At 46.2% G+C, this 19,234-nt stretch overlaps 1 protein-coding gene across 5 annotated transcripts in view; it reads right to left on the bottom strand.

The window, feature by feature from the left end:
- The window catches only part of GALAK (galacturonic acid kinase), a 139,323-nt gene that overhangs the window by 27,253 nt on the left and 92,836 nt on the right, over positions 1 to 19,234 (bottom strand). For all 5 annotated transcript variants that reach the window (XM_087693854.1, XM_087693853.1, XM_087693852.1 and 2 more), the window contains one exon: positions 14,945 to 15,105. In XM_087693854.1, the coding sequence (XP_087549980.1) occupies positions 14,945 to 15,105 (161 nt within the window). The remainder of the gene's footprint in view (positions 1 to 14,944; positions 15,106 to 19,234) is intronic.

Genomic DNA, 19,234 nt, shown 5'->3' on the forward strand with positions numbered 1-19,234 from the left:
CAGGACAATAATTGTTAGTCACATAAATTTTATCGGGGTTTGCACGCTTTCTTTGCTAGGGAAAATGTGGTAAACGTAAGCAATTCTCAAGGAGAAATAGTCATAGATCCCCAAGTAATTGTGCAAATGTGCAAGACCTACTTAATGGACTTGCTTGGTTCACAATCTTTGTTTCTCATACAGTTGATGTGGCTTGCTCATTGTTTTGTGACTTGGTTGAAGATCAAGTCTCACTGGATGTTGCTGATAGTTTGGATATGGACATAACACAAGACGAGGTGATGGAGATTCTATTACATTTGCCTAAAGACAAGAGCTTGGGCTAGGATGGTAGCACCAACGAGTTCTTTGAAACCTATGCAACTCAATTGGTTGCACCTTTGATAGCCTTAATGCCAGCTGGCGTTATGGGAGCACTAGACTGTGCTCGAGAGATGAGACTAGATGTAAGATTTGTTACAAACATTCTGATTACAAGATAATCCCACGTAGGGGGACAAGGTACAATGATAACTTAACAAAATACAAAAAATCCCACAACCTGGGACCATAGGTATAGACAACAAGACTCGATATGATATGAAGGATTCTGCAATCTAGGACCACAGGTATGGATACAAGATATCAGAATTACAAGATCTCCCTCGACGGGAATGAATAAGATACAAGATATTACTAGACAAGATCTCGTACTACGAGATTACAAGGTAACAAAGACAACAGGAGTATAATGGAAGACAAGACAAGAACTAAACTCGAATTCGAAGTTACTTACTTGGAGGTCTTGACTCCTTGAGCTTCCAAGATTGGCATTGGCAAGATTAAGGAGCTCTATGGCGAGCCCCTCCTTTTATTGGTGTTGGAGGGCAGCTAAAAATCTTCTAGAATGTTCCATGGTAACATTATCGATGATGCAGGTGATGATATGATATATCATCTAGAAGGTTTTATGACATCATCAATGATGCAAGAGATGGCATAGCATATCTTCTAAAGGTTCTACGATGACATGGCAAGGGTGGGTTCGCATAGTTGGCTCGAGGATGTCCTGTTAAGGGTGCGTTCGTATGGGGTGTGGATTCTTAAGGTACGAGCAAGAATTAATCCGTACACTTGATCATTGCATGTCTGTGATATCACCCCCTCCCCTAATGACGAGTTTCACGAGGAGTGGATTGGTGGTTTGGTCCAAGTTTTGTTGGATTCCTCTTGTGAAATTCTTTAACTTTGAGAGATGGTCTTTGGAGATATTCTGTAGGTTTCCAAGTGCGATCATTGATGTTATATCCTTTCCAGTGAACAAGGTATTCCAATCGACCTCATGAGATCCTGGAGTCTAAGACATGCTCGACCTCAAATTCTTCATGATTTTCAATTTGGACAAGTGGTGGTGGATTTGATCTCTCCCCCCTCAGTGGTGAGTTCTAGTATGGCTCAAGCAAGGAAAAATGGAAGACTAGGTGGATCTTCATGGTATTGGTGAGTTGGAGTCAGTAAGCAATTGGGTTGATTTGGGCTATAATAGTGACGGGCCCAAATCTCTAGTAGTCTAGCTTGGCACAGGGCCTTGTTGTTTGGAGGTTGTGCTTGAGTAACCATAGATCATTACCAACTTTGTATGCTGGATGTTGGAGACGACGTTGGTTTGCATAGTGCTTGTACTGATTCTAAGCCTTTTGGATTTGTTGCTTTGAGTTCTTAGTATATATTTGCTAGGTGTTCAGCTTTATCTTGGGCAGCAGGGTTCTTTACTTGATTAGAGAGATGTACATCCATCCTTGGATGCTGGCCATAGTTTGCAAAGAAAGGAGTTTGCTTGGTAGATGTATGGATACTATTATTATAAGAAAACTTTGTAAAGGGCAAGAGCTCAAACCAATCATTCTGATGGTAGTTGATGGTGTAGCACAGATATTGTTCCATGACTTGATTTACCTATTTTGTTTGACTATCAGTCTGTGAATGATTGGTTGTGGATAACTTAACTTGGATTCCAAGGAGGTTGCAAAGGCTTTTCCAAAAACTAGATATGAATTGGGGACCCCAATTGCTGATGATGTCATCTGGGAGGTCCATGTAATTTGAAAATGTATTTGAGGAAGAGTCTAGCGGTAGCTGCACTTGTGATGGTCTTGGTAGTAGGGATGAAATGTGCAATTTTTGTCAACCTACCTACCACAACAAGAATAGAGTCATATTTGTTTGATTTGGGAAGATCTATTATGAAATCCATGAACAGAGAAGAGTAGGGTAGAGTTGGAATGGGCAAGGGTTGTAGCAGGCCATGTGGTTTGTGATGAGGTACCTTGGCATGTTGCAGGTATCACATGATTTTATATATTTCTTAACTTCTTTCCACATCTAAGGCCACCAAAAATCTCTTAAAATAAGCTCTAAGGTCTTATTAACTTCAAAGTGTCTTGCTGTTGGGGTGTCATGGCATTGTTTGAGTAGAGTCTCGACTTTCTTGGAGGGATGTAAAGTAGATTCTTATAGTATAACAATCCATTAGTTTCCTTAAACTCAAACTTCATTTCCTTTTCCCTTTTGATTTTTTCTCTTGACATTGTTGACCAAATTATCATGCGACAGGGCTTCATGGATTAACTGGATCAAGGTAGGGTCTTGGTGACAACTAGAGATGGCTACTAGCTGGAGGTGCTCTGGTTTGAATAGTATTGCTCGTTGTTGATCAAAAGCATCTTCTCCCTTTTTAGATGCTAGGCAGGATCTTCTTGATAAAGCATTTGATTGGCATTGTTGGCGTCCTGGGTGATAGGTGATGACAAAGTCAAACCTAGATGGGAAGTTATTTTGGCAGGATTGTCTTCGATTGAGGATGTGTGTTGTCATAAAGTATTCTAGGTTTTCGTGATTTGTATAGATAATAACTTTATGGGCTGCACCCTCTAGATAATGACACAAAGTATCAAAGACATCTACAATGGCAAGGAGTTCTTTGTCATGGATCTCATAGTTTATCTTTGGAGGGGAGAACTTGCTTGAGTCGAATGCCATTGGATACATATGATCATCATCTCCATGCTAGGACAAGATGGCTCCTAAGGCATAGTTTGATACATTGGTCTCCAAGAAAAATGACTTGGTAGGATCTGGGTGGATTGGGGCAGTAGTGAAAGCAGTCTTTAGGGTCTGAAAGGCTTTCTCACCTTCTCGGGTCCATGAGAACTTTGAGTTTCCTGTGAGTTTCATGAGTGGTGTGACTATCTTTGAGTAATCCTTGATAACTATAATGTAGAAGTTGGCAAAGCCAAGGAAACATTGAACATTGCAGACACATGTGGGTTTGCCAGTCAAGAATAGTCTTGATCTTCTTGGGGTCCATGAAGATTTCTATTTGGGAGAGATTATACCCCAAGAATTCCACTTTTATCTGTTGAAAAAAACATTTAAGTTTTACATATGGTCCTTTTTCTCTGAGCTTTTCCAAAACTAATTTGGATAATGCTCAAGCTCCTTTGGATCTTTTGAGAATATTAAGATATCATCCAAGTATATAACTACAAAATCATCTAGATGCTCTCGGAATATATCATTCATCATATATTGAAACACTACAGGAGCATTGGTGAGACTGAATGGCATAACAACATACTCGAAGTGACCATACCTTGTGCAGAAGGCTGTCTTCCATTCGTCTCCTTCTCTAATCCATACAAGATTGTAAGCCCCTCGTAGATCAGTCTTTGTAAAGATCTTGGCTTTTCCAAGGTGTTCAAAGAGCCCTAGTATCAACGGCAAAGGGTATCGATTCTTGATTGTTATCTTGTTGAGTCCTTCATAATCCACACACATTCGAAGTGACCCATCTTTCTTCTTCACGAACATAATTGGGGCTCCAACAAGAGACTTCAAGTGCCTAATGAACCCCTTGGCTAATTTCTCATTAATGTTCTTGCATAGTTCAACTAATTCATTAAGGGATAGTATGTAGATGGATCCAAAAGGTGGTTCAGCCCCCTCATGGAGTTCTATAGCACAATCATATGGTCTGTGTTTGGGCAAGAGATTCGCATTCTTTTTTAAAAAGACATCTTAGAATTCTTGATACTGGCTTGGTAGCTTGATTGACTCATCCTTACTAGATTCTTGAGCTGGTATATGATATATCATGTAGATCGGTTCCTGCCTTGCTGTGTGCATAAAGGCTTTGGCTCCTAGGTATACTGACTTTCCTTGATTTTCATGACGTGTAATCTTTTGCTTAACCCAATCAATTTTTGGGTTGTGTTTCTTTAGCCAAGGCATCCCAAGGATGATTGGATTTGTGGGACTGGATATGACATTAAAGCATACACGAGATTTGTGATCACCAAGAGTTACCATAAGTGGTTGAGTTTCCTTGGTAATATCTCCAGATACAGCAGCGCTGCCCCACCTCCCTTGCCCTGCGACCCCCGTTGTCGCCAACATGCCCCCTGCTTGCCATCACCCCCCCTTGACGTTATCGCACCCCCGCCTTCTGCCATCGTACCCCCCTGCTGCCAGCCCCCTTGCCATCGCCAGCTCCCGCGCTGCCTCGGCCTCCCTTGCCCTTGCGTCCCCCACGAAGGGGGTCATCTATAGGGTTCCCTGGTTTAGAGTGGCTTCACACTGGAGGAATTCGCGCTCCACAACAGGTTTCTTAGACACCCGGTCACCCTAATATTCCCCAGACTAGCGGTAGAGTATCCTTAGGTAGTGGAGGACTTTGGATGGCTCTTCGGCGCAATTCTTCCTGCCTCCTTCACGGATGCAGTGATAGCTGCAGGAGTCCCAAAGGTATGGGTGGCTGTGAAAGATACAAAGAACATACCGAAGTTTCTAGAGATTGAGGTAGGCGGACACTCCTTCAGGCAACAGGTTACTGTGACTGGGCAGCCAGGGCAGTGGTTGCGATGCCATGACTTTGGGCATTAGACAACAAATTGCACGTGCTTCGTTGCAAAGGTGGCTTTGCCAACAGGCCCGTAGGTGGACACTGATGGCTTTACACAGGTCCATAGTGACGATAGAGAGGGAGACGGTAGGGGGAGCCTCAGTCAGCCCCTCGGACACAACCATGACAGCAAAGAGCAGAAGGGTGAGCGATGGACCCTTGGCAAAGCACCCCACAGCACCCCCCAACTCGTCCCACCCAGCAAGATCACAGACCACCTCCACCACCCACAAAGGCGTCACAAGCAACCTCACCAAAGATCCCATAGCCCCCACATCCACCCCCTCCTCATGGATCCCCCCCCCCCCCCTACCCACACCCACCTCCTACCTCTGATCACCCCACCATCCCTCGATCTTCCTCCTCCCCACCATCTCCCCCCCCTCGATTAGTCCCCTTGATCCTCACCTAGTATAGGTGACCCCCCCCCCCTCCCCCCCTTTTGTTCCCATAGGAGGTGATGAGCCTCATACGCCTAAACTTCCCCTCACCGGCAACCTAGTCCCCCCCTTGCACAGGCTGTCCATTTCTACCAGTGTACAGAGTCACACCTCTCAACCTGGCTAATAGATGCCCTGGTGGTACCGCATGGAGCATCTATTACCCCCATGATTTTCCTGAGAGCCACCATGGGGAATGGAGTTAACCTTCCAAGCCTGCGGCAAAACGTATTCACATGTCCCATAGCTCTTCTTCTTCATCAGCAGCTTCCACACCGAACAGATGCCTATTTGGTCAGTCACAAGCTTCCCTATCAATTTACATCTAGCATACTGGAATGTGAATAGCCTCCACTACAGTGGGGCACATGGTTCGAGGAAGTTGATTGTTTGGCAAGAGTTGTAGCCTACCCTTGCCGGACGGATCAACATCTACTTTTGCAAGAGCACAAGCTCGGTGCCCAAGGCAGGAGTGGAGGCATATGCACCTCTATTGGCCCAAGCCTCATTGCCTGTGTACAAGACCACGGGAGAATTGTGGCAGGGAGGGTCCTATGAATCAGATTGGATATAGGGGACTCGTGGCTCAGAGTCCTCTATGTTTATGCTCCTACTGAGGTTAGGGTACGCATTAGGTTCTGGGTGGAGATCGTAGCAAGACTCCAAGAGGTGGACTCCTAGATTGTTGGAGGCGACGTCAACAACCTGGAGGCCTTAGAGGACCAACAAGGCAGAGGCAGAGATAACCAGGGTATGGCAAGGGAGGAGCAGGAGGCATGGGAGGAGCAGGAGGCATGGGAGGTCTTCCTCCTCGCAATAGGAGCACGTGATGCTTGGCGGGACTCAGCTTTCCATAGGAGGGAGAGATCACTAGACTTCTCTTAGGGATACAAGCGGTTGGGTGGAGCTCTTCTGGAGCGGTTGGACACGTTCTATGTGGGAGAGTGGAGGTGCTCTCGCGGAGGCCAGGTAGGGCAGTTGGCTGGCACTACCTTGTCTGATCACTGGCCGATTTTCCTCACACTTGATGCTCTAGTTTCAGCCCTTGACACACGATCGTGTCGGATACCTGACTCGATCTATAGGAGGGAGGAGGTGAGGAGGCAAATTGAGTAGCTCTAGACTAGGGAGTGGGACAGGAGGCACATGGGAAGCCCTTGCCGGTCTCGAGGATGGGCGCTTGGAGTTTTCCTTCCGTACCTCAGTAAGCTTTTGGGCGTGGAAGGGGGACACGATGTGCAAGGAGTTTTTTCATGTGCATCAGCCTTGCACCTCAAGAGATCAGATTCGTAGCCTCCATGATCAGTATGGGAGGATTCGCTCTAGCCCAGATGAGGTGATGGGGATTGCCATTGACTACTACAGACACCTTTTTCAGCAGGAGGCAGTCTCAATCAGAGGACAATGCTATAGACAGCAAGTCTGGGACCACATTCTGTCCCTCGTCACAGAGGAGATGGGACGCTCCCTCCTAGACCCCTTCACAGAAAGGAAATTAGCGGAAGCTTTCCATGCACAAAATGGGCAAAAATGCCCAGGAGAGGATGGTCTTTCTAAGGCCTTCTTCACTACCTACTGGGAGGTGGTGAAGGACCCCCGACTGCTGGCCTTTCAGGAGATCTTCAAGTCAGGATAGATGCCAGGGAGTCTATCGGCAGGTCTTATTAGTCTCCTCCCCAAAGGGAGAGACCGGTTGGAGCTATCCAGTAGAGACCGATCACCTTGTTGTCAATGGCCTATCCAGGATAGAAGCATCGTAGACAATGTTTTCACCTTCTTTGAGGCGATTGAGTGGGCCCAGCACAATGGTCAGGGATTGGCTATACTTCTCTTGGACTTCGAGAAAGCCTATGACAGGGTTGATTGGGACTTCTTAGAGGGCTTTTCCCAAGCATGGATCTGCGGGTTTTCTGCACTTTACAGATCGGCCATCAACAGGGTTCTCATAGGTGGTAGAAGGGGGGGAGGAATTTCGGCTAGAGAGATCTATTCGGTAGGGCTGTCCTCTTGCCCTGTATCTATTCTTACTCTTTACAAAGGTGATGTCCTACTTCCTCCAGTCACGTGTGAGTGGGCTACGTGGCCTTCAACTTCCAATGAGAGAGGAGACGGAGCTGCTAGATTTAGAGTATGCAGATGATACTACCCTTTATATAAAGAATGATGACCTGATGTTGGAGAGAGTGAGACCAGCTCTAGAGGTGTTTTGCGCTGTAGCTGGAGCAAAAATCAACTGGTGAAAGTCAGTTGGCTTTCTTACAAACTCGGACTCTAGCACAGAGTGGGGCGTCCACTTGGGGTTCAGATGGGTGTGTAGGGGGGCAGACCCTTCGATACCTAGGGTTCCAGGTGGGACTCGACGTCACTCCTGCCCAGCAATTTCTTCCAATTCTCGACTCTATCAGGCGAAAGCTCACCTACTGGAGTACTACCCGCCTTTTCTTAACGGGCCGAGCCTTGGTGGTCAACCAGGTCCTCCCAACGACGGCTTGGTACATTGCCTCGTGTTGGTGCTTCTCCTCATCTTGTGTAGTTCAACTTTACCGCCTAGTGCGGAATTTTCTTTGGGCTGGCTCAGACGGTTCCAAGGATTCTCAGGCCAAGGTGGTGTGGGCGACTATCATCCGGCATCGGGTCTGAGGGAGGGCTTGGGATCATAGACCCAAAGTTCCACAGCATGGCCCTTTTGGGCAAGCTAGTAGTCTGTGGGCTCACACCAGGAGGGCAAACCTGGAAGATTCTTTTGCAGGAGGGTCCCCAAGAGTGCCAACCAAGGCTTGGTGGTATTTGGAGGCCATCCTTGAGATGGATCTTCACAACTGCCCAGATCACGCTACCCAGATCTTCCATCCTCCGCAACCTACTTCATATGTGGCAGGGCCTCCACAAGGCCCTAATTCACAAGATACAAGACAATACTAGACAAGATCTCGTACTACGATATTGCAAGGTGACAAGATAACATGAGTATAATAAAAGACAAGACAAGACTAGATACCATGACTAGACAAGAACTAGAACTCGAACTTGAAGTTACTTGGAGGTCTTGACTCCTTGAGCTCTCAAGACTAGCATTGGCAAGACTGAGAAGCTCTATGGCGAGCCCCTTCTTTTATAGGTGTTGAACCAAGGACGAAATGGGCATAGATTATGCTTGCTACACAAAGCACGAAATGGTGATGGTTTAGTTGGACCGAGGAAAAGCCTTTGACCACTTGGAATGGTCTATCTTGGGTTAGCTAATGCAATGCATGGGATTTGGTCCTAGAATATCTCGACTAATTAACACTATTAGTGTGGATTTCTCTTCAACAGTTTTGCTCAATGGTGGCTTTGTGGATCCCTTTTCCCTCTACCATATTAGGTAGGGTCGCCCGTTGAGTCCTTTATTCTTTGCCTTGCCCACTTATCCCATTCTGTCGGTGTTGTCTGGCTTGGCGACTAATGGTGAGGTGGTCGGACTCTCTCTCTTTGCAAGAGCAATTGGTTGGTCAAGCTTTGGTGGATGACACTTTCATGTTTCTTAAGGCTGATCTTGATAATATACGAAAAGTGATGGATACATGGAACTTATTTGCCCTTGCCTGAGGACTTTGCATTACTACATCTAAATTGACCCTTATCAATTGCATTGAGAGTGATCTTTAGGCCTTGGGTTGGCAAGACAAGGCGGTGCTTAAAGGCTCTGTTTTCAAGCATTTGGCTCCTTTGGGGATGTAGGTTTTGCCTAAAGTGCTAATGGATTGGATATCCTCAAGCATTATGGATAAGTTTGTGTATTAGAAATCACAAGCTTGGCCTTTCTAGCTAAGATTGAAAACAGCCCAGACAATCATGGTACCAATGGTTTCATATTACCTCCCCTTACTTCACTGGCTGAAGTCTAGTTTATGGGAAATTACTCAACCCATCTGGTTCTTGCTTTGGAAAAGGGACTCCACACAGGTGTGTATATCTTGGATCTCCTAGCACCATGTTTACACTACCTGTTGGAGTGGTTGGACAGGTTTTATGTGGGAGATTGGGGTGGCTCTCGTGGAGGCCAGATTGGGCAGTTGGTAAGCACCACGTTGTCCAATCATTGCCCGGTTTTCTTAATACTAGATCCCCCAACATCTGCCCTAGATACATGAGCCTGTGGAATCTCTAACTCGATCTATAGGAGGGAGGAGGTGACGAGACAGATTGAGCAGGTTTGGACCAAGGAGTGGGGCAAGAGGAATCGGGTCGCAGAGGCGGTTGCAAAGGCCCTAGCTGAGTCAAGCAGAATCTGCCAAGAGGCACCCATACATGCCAGGCGACACAACTGGAAGGAGGAGAGAGCACTCCGGTGGAACCTTGCAGCCACGTAGAGATTATTACATGAGGCACCAAGGGGTTCCACCCTTCACGCACAGAAGGTGTGCGCATGAGCAGCCATTGCTGGCCTAGAGGACAAGCGCTCGGAGTTCTCTTTCTGCACCTCAGCAGCTTTCTGGGCGCGAAGGGGAGATACGATGTGCAGGGAGTTCTTCCAGGTGCACCAGCCTCGCTCCTCAAGAGAGCAGTTACGCAGCCTTCGAGATCAGTATGGGAGGACTCGTTCTAGCCTAGAGGAGGTGATGGAGATCGCCACCGACTACAACAATCACTTGTTCCAATAGGAGATAGCCTTAGCTAGAGGGCAGCAATGTAGACAGCAAGTATGGGATCACATCCCGTCCCTCGTCTCAGAGGAGATGGGGCGCTCCCTCCTAGCCCCCTTCACAGAGAAGGAACTAGAGGAGGCTTTCCATACACAAGAGGGGTAGAAATTCCCGGGAGAGGATGGCCTCTCTAAGGCCTTCTTCACTGCCTGCTGGGAAGTGGTGAAGGACCCCCTATTGATGGCCTTCTAGGAGATCTTCACTCTAGGACAGATGCCAGGGAGTCGGCAGGTCTTATCAGTCTTCTCTCCAAAGGGGGAGACTGGTTGGAGCTTTCCCAGTGGAGACTGATCACATTATTGTCAGTGGCCTATAAGGCACTGACAAAGATGATTGGTAGACGACTACGCCCCATGCTACCAGACATCATCCATGACACACAGACAAGATTTGTCTAGGATAGGAACATCCTGGACAATGTATTCACCTTCTTTGAGGCGACAGAGTGGGCTCAGCACAGTGGGCAGAGGTTGGCCGTACTACTCTTGGATTTTGAGAAAGCTTATGATAGGGTGGTGGGACTTCCTAGAGGGCACCATGGTGAGGTTGGGTTTCCCCAGGCTTGGATTCGCGGGGTCTCTGCACTTTATAGATCAGCCACCAGCAGGGTTCTCATAGGTGGCAGGCATGGGGAGGAGTTTCGGCTAGAGAGATCGGTACGGCAGGGCTGCCCCCTAGCCCCGTACCTGTTCCTACTCTTTGCAGAGGTGATGTCCTATTTCCTCAGGTCATGTATGAGCGGATTACGCGGGCTCCAACTTCCAGTGAGAGAGGAGACTGAGTTGTTAGACTTAGAGTATGCAAATGGCAGCACTCTACATAGAGGACGATGAGCTAATGCTAGAGAGAGTGAGGCTGGCTCTTGAGGTGTTTTGTCTTGCAATGGGAGCGAAGATCAACTGGCGAAAGTCGGTGGGTTCCTCACAGACCCGAACTCTAGCACGGAGTGGGACGTCCACTTGGGATTTAGATGGGTCTGAGCAGAGGGCAGACCGTCCGGTACCTAGGGTTCCAGGTGGGACTCGACATCACCCTTGCCCAGTAGTTTCTTCCTGTCCTTGATTCTATTCGGAGGAAGCTGACCTACTAGAGCACGGCTCACCTCTCACTAGCCAGCCGAGCCGAGCCTTGGTGGTCAACTAGGTCTTCCTAGAGACGGCTTGGTATATGGCCTCGTGTTGGTGCTTCTCCTCATCCTGCGTAGTGCAACTTCGCTGCCTAGTACGGAACTTCCTTTGGTCAGGGTCAAATGGCTCTAGGGATACTAGGGCCAAGGTGGCATGGGCGACCATCATACGGCATCAGTCAAAGGGAGGGCTTGGGATCATAGACCCAGAGTATCAGAGTATGGCTCTCTTGGGCAAGCTAGTTGTCTGCGGCCTCACACCAGGAGGGCAGATCTGGAAGGTTTTATTGCAGGAGGGTCTTCAGGATTGTAGACCGAGGCTTGGTGGTAAGTGGAGGCCGTCCCTAAGATGGATCTTCACGTCAGCCCAAATCACCCCTCCAGATCACCCTTCCTACGCAGCTTACTCCGCGTGTGGCAGGGCCCCCATAAGGCCCTAATCCAAAGCCCCCCAGGCTGCCAGGAGGAGATAGACCGTTAGCCGGTGATCAAAGATCGGGAAGGGGCACAGATTGGTGAGCACCCCCACATCCAGTGGGCTGGTTGGGAGGCCGGCCTAGCTCGTACCATCAAGACTTGGCGGGAGGTGTACAAGATGGCAGACGAGGAGGTGTTGTAGCGAGTATCACGCTGCCAAAGAGGAGTGGAGTTGAGGAGAAGGGAGATAGACACAGCCATACCTCTAGAGTGGCTTGCTCCCCCGATATGAGTGCCGATAGAGCTCGGGGAGGTATGGGCCGCTAGGTTTTCACCAGCAGGCATCCCCCTACAGGTGGCAGGTAGAGTGGGCGGCGCCCCGCATGGGACTTTCTTCACTATTCAGGAGGGGGGGAGTCTTGCCCTTGACAAAGGGCAGTAGGATGAGGGGATAGTTGCCCTTTCGTGGAGGAGGATTCGGGTGGTGGGCCATCAGGGGAAGATATGGCAACTGGACCCCTTTGTTTTCTGGAAGGAGCTCAGGGAGTGGCGCCTTTGGATCTGGGAGGGAAGACCACTTGATGAGCTAGAGTGGGATCCACGAGAGTGGCTATGGCCGGCCACTGCAGTCGCCAAGAGGCCACCGAGGTTCTGGAGTATATTGCTAGGGTTGGCAAACACGTATTGGATGTAGGAGGACACGGATTGGGCGCCGTCATGTAGCAGGCACTGGGCTGAGTACAACATCATGGAGCCGTTCCAACGGACCTGGCTGGTGGCACATGGAGGCTTGGCGGTGGGAAGTTGGCTTGACGGAGCCGTTCCGTCATGTAGCAGGCACTAGGCGGAGTACAATATCACAGAGCCGTTCCAACGGACTTGGCTGGTGGCACATGGAGGCTTGGCGGTGGGAAGTTGGCTTGTCTAGATGCAGAAGGAGGGAGGTTGTAAGCGCTACATACAACAGCTTCTGGAAACCTCAAAGCACTGCCTTTGGTCATGTGAGGAGGCGCCGCTCGTGTGGAGAGGAGCATGCCGCATCCTTCGCCGTATAGCACCTAACCTTGGTTGCATCTCATGGGGATGCTTTCTACTGGCAAGCAGTCAGCTAGGGCCGTCACCTTTTGTATGAGGTTGAGATGTAGGACACGATATTCATCATCGAGGCAAGGTCGTGCGCAATGGTCGGTTTGAAGGCTCTACCCATCTACTAGGTACTGGAGCCCACAACAAACCGCTCTGAGGTATGGGAGATCATAAGGAGTCTTACTGGATGGCATATCTGAAAGGCACAGTGTCAAGAGGCTTTTAGCGGAGAGAGACTTTCAGTACAGTTGACCTTAGCAAAGCTCTGGACCTCCATCATCCACTCCCTCCACGGCCAGTGGGATCAGGTGCAATGCGTATCTAGGGCTTGTCAGGAGCTCCGTTGTCATTTCATGCGTACTTGGGGCGGCCAGGACTTGTTTTTCGTGATGCAGGCAGGCAGCCCTAGATGGCGATACACCCCCCCTCCCCTCCATGGCTTCTTGCCTCCATCCCTCCCAGACCGCCTTGAGAGACTTCTATACATGATGTATTTGTGACTTTGCATCAGCTCCAGCTAGTCTATTGTGACTTTGCATCAGCTCCAGCTAGTCTGTTGAGCATGAGCACTCCGTTGTAATCAGTTTTTTTTTAGTAATATAATCAGCCACATTTCATTTGCAAAAAAGAAAAAAAAACTATATACTAATTTAAACTTCTTCACGATAAAAAAGAGATAAGGAGGTTTAAAAAGGGAGCAGAGAGGGCCCTCAGCACTATATTCCTCACCAAATCCACCCAGACTGAGGGACAGCCACAAATTAGATGCCTGGTGCAGTAATGATCTGAGGACAAACCAACCATGATGGAGAGCTGTCTCCTTTCTCCTGGTGCAGTCCACTTCTCCTTGCAGTTGGCTATTCTCCTTGAGAAAGACAGCAAGAAGGATTGAGGACTATCCTTTTTCACCAGCTGCATTCAGCCTCTACTGTGGAAGAAAGTGTTGTAATTGCTGTTACTAGATCACCTAGGAGAGACCTCATTTGTAAATATGATTTTTCATTCTCTATCAGCATCATACTATAGGAGCAGGCTGCCTTATTGAACCAGGGAGGAGTTATGATTATACAGTCCGTATATTTGCCAAGGTTGACTACATCAAGATGGGTGATGCGACTGCAAAGCATGTATCAGCAGGGCCAATCTTGATTGAGGAGCTGGTGGCCTGCAACACAGACACCAGGCTCTGGCCGACTGGGGGACGTATGATAAAAGGAAGGGATCTACTGTTGATTTGAAGAGGAGGAAAAAGGAGCATTTTACAAACAAGACCACACAAATCTGTGAAGCTATGGTTAACTGCAAAAGCAACACTCCAAGAACTAGAAGAATAATATGGCTCCACGAATCCCATGGCAACTGAGAAAGCAGCTGAAGCAGTAGCGTGGATCAACTCAGGAACGCAAAGGGAAAGGTTGATTTCTACTGGGTCACATGAACTTCAGATCGCAGGGAAAGAAATACTCATTATCAAGCATATGATCAGCATTCTCTCATACCATCAGAGATAATACTTCAAGCAGTGGTGACAGTAGGAAGGCAGCTTGCACTAACAGCTGTGGGTTAAGGGAGATCATGCTGCAAATTATCTGGATCAGAATATAAAAAAGCTGCGGCAGGTTGGAGCTAGAGAAATATATGTAGGCTGTCACCTTGACCGGAAAATTTCTAAATACAATGACTATCATAGCAGGGATATAGGTACCTTCATCCAAGTGGATGTTATTCTATTTCAATTCCAGCCTCATTATGGATATGGGCTTTAGTAATATCCCCTATGAAGTCCTAAGCAGTAAGAAGTCTTGTTTTTTTCTCTACCTTGAGATCCTTGATTTTCTTTTCAGTATATACTCCCCGAATGTAGTGTATTGTTTTATTGTGTCCCTTCCATGAAATTCTATTGAGACTATACACAGGGCTCTTGCCTGTTTACCGAGAGAGAGAGAGAGAGAGAGAGAGAGAGAGAGAGAGAGATGCCATCTACAAGAGGTCAAAATGACCTATGAGACCAACAATTACAACTAAAGAACCCTGGTGACACAAGTGCTTAATAAAGTAATGAATGTACATGAGAGAGAGAGAGAGAGAGAGAGAGAGAGAGAGAGATGCCATCTACAAGAGGTCAAAATGACCTATGAGACCAACAATTACAACTAAAGAACCCTGGTGACACAAGTGCTTAATAAAGTAATGAATGTACATGAGAGAGAGAGAGAGAGAGAGAGAGAGAGAGAGAGAGAGAGAGAGAGACCTTAGTAATATATTTGCAGCCGCTTGACACTCTGAAACTCTTTGATTATAGTTTGTACTACTAGTTAATGCATGCCGTAACCCAGAAAATGCTAAAAGCACCTTAAAGTCGCCTCGTTTGTTTTTCACAACTTGTGGGCTTATCAACTCATGAGTTTGATCCTGTGATGCCACAAGCTCAAAAATTTTTACATTAAAAACTAGAAATTTTGTTTGAATACAAGCATACTGTACTATCAATAATGTCTAGGACTTGTATCCTCAGACATGGCTATGATTTGCCATTTGTCAACCACACTTCAAAAACAAATAAAGAAGAAAGCATATGACATAACTGAAAACTAACTCATCTTCTAAGCAATGCTTTCTTTTCAAAAGTCCCCCTTAATGGCCACATATTTGGTGACAAGTCTCATTTTGGTAGGAACTTGTCGCATTCTACATCTCTATTTGTTTTTTCAATAGAACCCTATGCCTTTCAATTATCAAAGTAGCACTTTTAGGCTTTCAAAACCTACTTTTTATGCCACAAATTTGAATGTGAGGGAGTATTATGATGTTGGACATAGAAAATTATTTATTCATGCGACTTTTCTTTGGGTAACCCTATTTTTTGCCTTCAAATTTGATGTGAAAATCTCAATTAGACAAGGTTAACCTGACAAAGAAAAGCAACAAAGACTTCACTGCTCTTAGACACTACTTGATACGTCTTATTCCTTACTCTTCACAGAATTTCTCCAGAACCAGTTTTCAAAACATTGTCATTAAATTCTTTCTACTTGTTTGTGGACTGAATACCTGACAATATGAGATTACTTGTATAGTAGTGGATGACCAGCCACTGCCAGAGACACTCTGGTGTTCCACCCAGATATTTGTATTCTATTGGTATGATACCTTTGACTGGCTCCTTTTCACCTTCCACCATTGCTTAAACCTCCAGGAAAACTAGCTTGGCTCATATATACTTTTCCTGTATATAATGCATCATTGGCTGTATCATAGAGTTTCCTCATCTCAATTTTGTTGTGGACACTGGGGCTTGCATGCAAAAGAAACTCTTCATCTTTTCAGCTCCGCGGTCATCCCTTGGAGACACTCTCTAGTATCTATGGTTTCCCATCCACTCAATCAGTTTAATTTTGTATTTTTGAGCTTTATACCTCAGCACTGATTGTGTTTGTATCCTCACTTGGATGTTGAGGTTGATTAGGTTTAAGAAGCTCATGATAGTTTTTAGTGGAGATATGATATTCTCACATGTTTTGTTGATGTCTTGTTAGTGTTCGATTGGTTCTGTTTGGGGTTTGTTGACCTTCAGTTTTGCTCTGTTTTTCTTCCATATGAGAGGTTGGAATAGTGTTTGATGGAGTTTGAGAATGTTTGGAAGCTTATTGATTGATTCTTGATGGTTTTGAATGATTGAAGTTGAGCTAAAGGCTTTCCGATGACTGCCTGTTAACCCTCTATTGACCGTTTGTAGAGCCTCTATCTCTATTTTGTTTTGTTTTGTATACCTCTGTAAGTGCTATGTCGGATGAATGTATAGCTTGGGGAAGTTTTCCAACTTTGGGAAGAGATGAATACAAGTTCAAAATAGCTCGAAGAAGTAGCTTTTGAAGACTAAAGTAGAGACTAAGATATATGGATTCCATTTCCTGAGTCTACATTTGAGTTCTCATCTGTATTGTATTCTTTAGTGTTCTTTCTTTCCCTTTCTCTTTTGTCTTGTGTTTCAGCAATTTATTACAGCATATATTTACGCTTCCATTGTTGCTCCACTTCTAACATGGTATCAAATTTCAGGATCTATGCTCCTGTTGTGTCTTCTTTGCTATTTTCAAGACTGTTTTGACCATTGTTGGATCAAGCAACTCCTACTCCAACCAGGTGATCTATTTTTCCTGCGTTTTTGCTAACATCAATGTTTGTACCGCCTGCTTGCAGGTCAGATCCAACCTACGTTTTGGTGTTTCTGCATCTCCTCCTGGTTGGGTGATTGCATTATCAGGCCGTTTTTGCTGTTTCAGGCAGTTTCTGGCTGATCTTTTAACTTTTGCAGCAGATTTCTTCTTGCTTTCGTTAGATTTTGGTGAATATTGCATGTGAACTCTCATTTTCTGCAGTTTGCGCTTGTGGTTTGGCTATGTTCCCTCTCCAAATACCTTCTATTTTCTACTTCTCTTCTGAATCCTCTCCAGATGGCTCCTCCGTGCACATCCACTGATGATAAGTTACATGGACCTGATTATCTTACATGGAGTGCTATGATAAAGGCTTGGCTTATACAAAAGTGATTATGGTACGTGGTTTGCAGAGCTATTGAACGTCCTCAACGGCCTTCTCCTCTTCCAGTTGATTTTGATGAAGAAAACCATAAGGAAGCGGTGGTTACATGGGATTCGGACGATGCTCGTGCTTACTCGACCTTGCTTCGTTGTATTTCCAAAGAAGTCCTACCGGTGGTTACCTTCTGGAGGACATATTCTGAAGTATGGATGAAGTTGCAGTTGATGTATGTGGCACCTTCTACCATGCAAGAAGTTACTCTTTATGGACAACTCTAGCAAATTCCATTTGAGGCCAAGGATACTATTCAATCTTTTCTACTTCGTGTGACCCAAATCCAAGACCACCTTCGGCAAGTCTACCAAAGACTCACCTTATTGGACTCGTACTCTCCAAACTCCCTCCAGTGTTTGATGGAGTGGAAAATGCTTTGAGGGCACAAACATCATCGATTCCTATCAGTTTTACACATATAACCTTGATGCTGCTTGAGCATGAGGCATCTTTGCGGTTACAGGGCGACTTTCATCAAGTTCTAGTGAGGCTCTTGCAGCTTCAGAGAGGCATTCGAAGAAGAAGTCAAAGACCTAGTGTTACCACTATGGGAAGAAAGGTCATTTGCGAAAGGACCGCAAAGAGTTAGTGGCTTTCGGAAAGAAGAAGGAGAAGAAGACGAAGAAGGATGTGGACTCCTCCGATGAGGAGTCATTTGCCTCCGACTCAAACTTCGATCCTCTGACCAAGGAGAAGTCCAAGGCGTGGAATGGATCAGCTTCTTTGGATCATGGGAAAGGATTGATGGCCCCTTCCTCTGCTGCTTTCTAGTGGTGGTGATAATGGCATCCCTAACGACTCTCCAGTGCCAGAGAGGGAGTGTGAGAGGGTGGTGAGATGGGGCAGTTGCACCTCATCTATACATCTATACAGCTGCATGGGATCCAGAGAGGGACTTTCCTAACGCATTGATTGAAGTTTGGCAGGTTCAAATCCTGGAGCTAGGATTGACATCCAAGTTCATGATGGGTTGTTTATTTGACAGAGAGTGGGTTTGGTTCCTAGTCATGAGCTCACATGAGGGGACACTTTGGCAGTTTGTAGCCAAAGGCAGGGAATCCATGGTCACGTATGTTCCAGCGGCATTTTTGACAGGATAGTCATGTATGCTACTGAGAGACATTGGGACAAACACAGAGATATGCTATGATCTTCTATATTTTCAAGAGCTTGTACGATTGACCTTGACATCAGGTCTCTTCGAAGCACCTTGGTGGTGGCTTGTTGATCACCCAGTGCTTGGGTATCCATGGTTCTACTTGTTGGTTCTATGTTGTATGGTTTATATTCATTCTCATTGTACAATTTTGTTGTATCAAATCACCCATGATCTGAGAGAGGGTGTTAGCAAATATGTCAGCTCGTGTGTGAGTTTGTGCATACAAAGGCTGGGCACATTTTTTAGGATATTTAGGCATTTTTATTTGTGACATTTTATGATCATATTGGGCATTTATTGCTGCCAGCCAGCATTAGATGCTGGCTGACCTGATCATTTTGAGGACATATTTTTGTCCTATTTATTCAGGCTCTTCCTCCTCAATCAATCAGTCACTCGTCATCACTTATGGATCTTCTGCTAGGGAGAGGAGCCAGTGCTGGTGCCCACACAGCCAATGACTCACTATTTTATGCGACTATCTCGTGTTTGATATATGGATTCCATTTCCCGAGCATACATCTGAGTTCTCATCTGTATTGTGTTCTTCACACATACTCATGCTATCTGTTCAGACTGCCATCCTGCACCTTGGTTATTTCATCTTTTCTCCTGCTTTATAAATTACAGCCCTTGGACTTTGTGTATATTCTGGGTGTAGTAGTTTCCTACTTCTCATTTTCATTGTATTGTTTGCTTGAATCGAAGAAAAAACTTCTGTTGAGGAAAACCAGGGATGGGAGCAACATCACTGGTTCGTAACACGATTGGATCTCTCCTCATTAT

Source organism: Lygodium microphyllum, chromosome 15, assembly GCF_053477565.2.
Source record: "Lygodium microphyllum isolate KBCC chromosome 15, Lygodium_microphyllum_v1.1.10, whole genome shotgun sequence".
In the NCBI taxonomy this organism is placed as follows: Eukaryota; Viridiplantae; Streptophyta; class Polypodiopsida; order Schizaeales; family Lygodiaceae; genus Lygodium; species Lygodium microphyllum.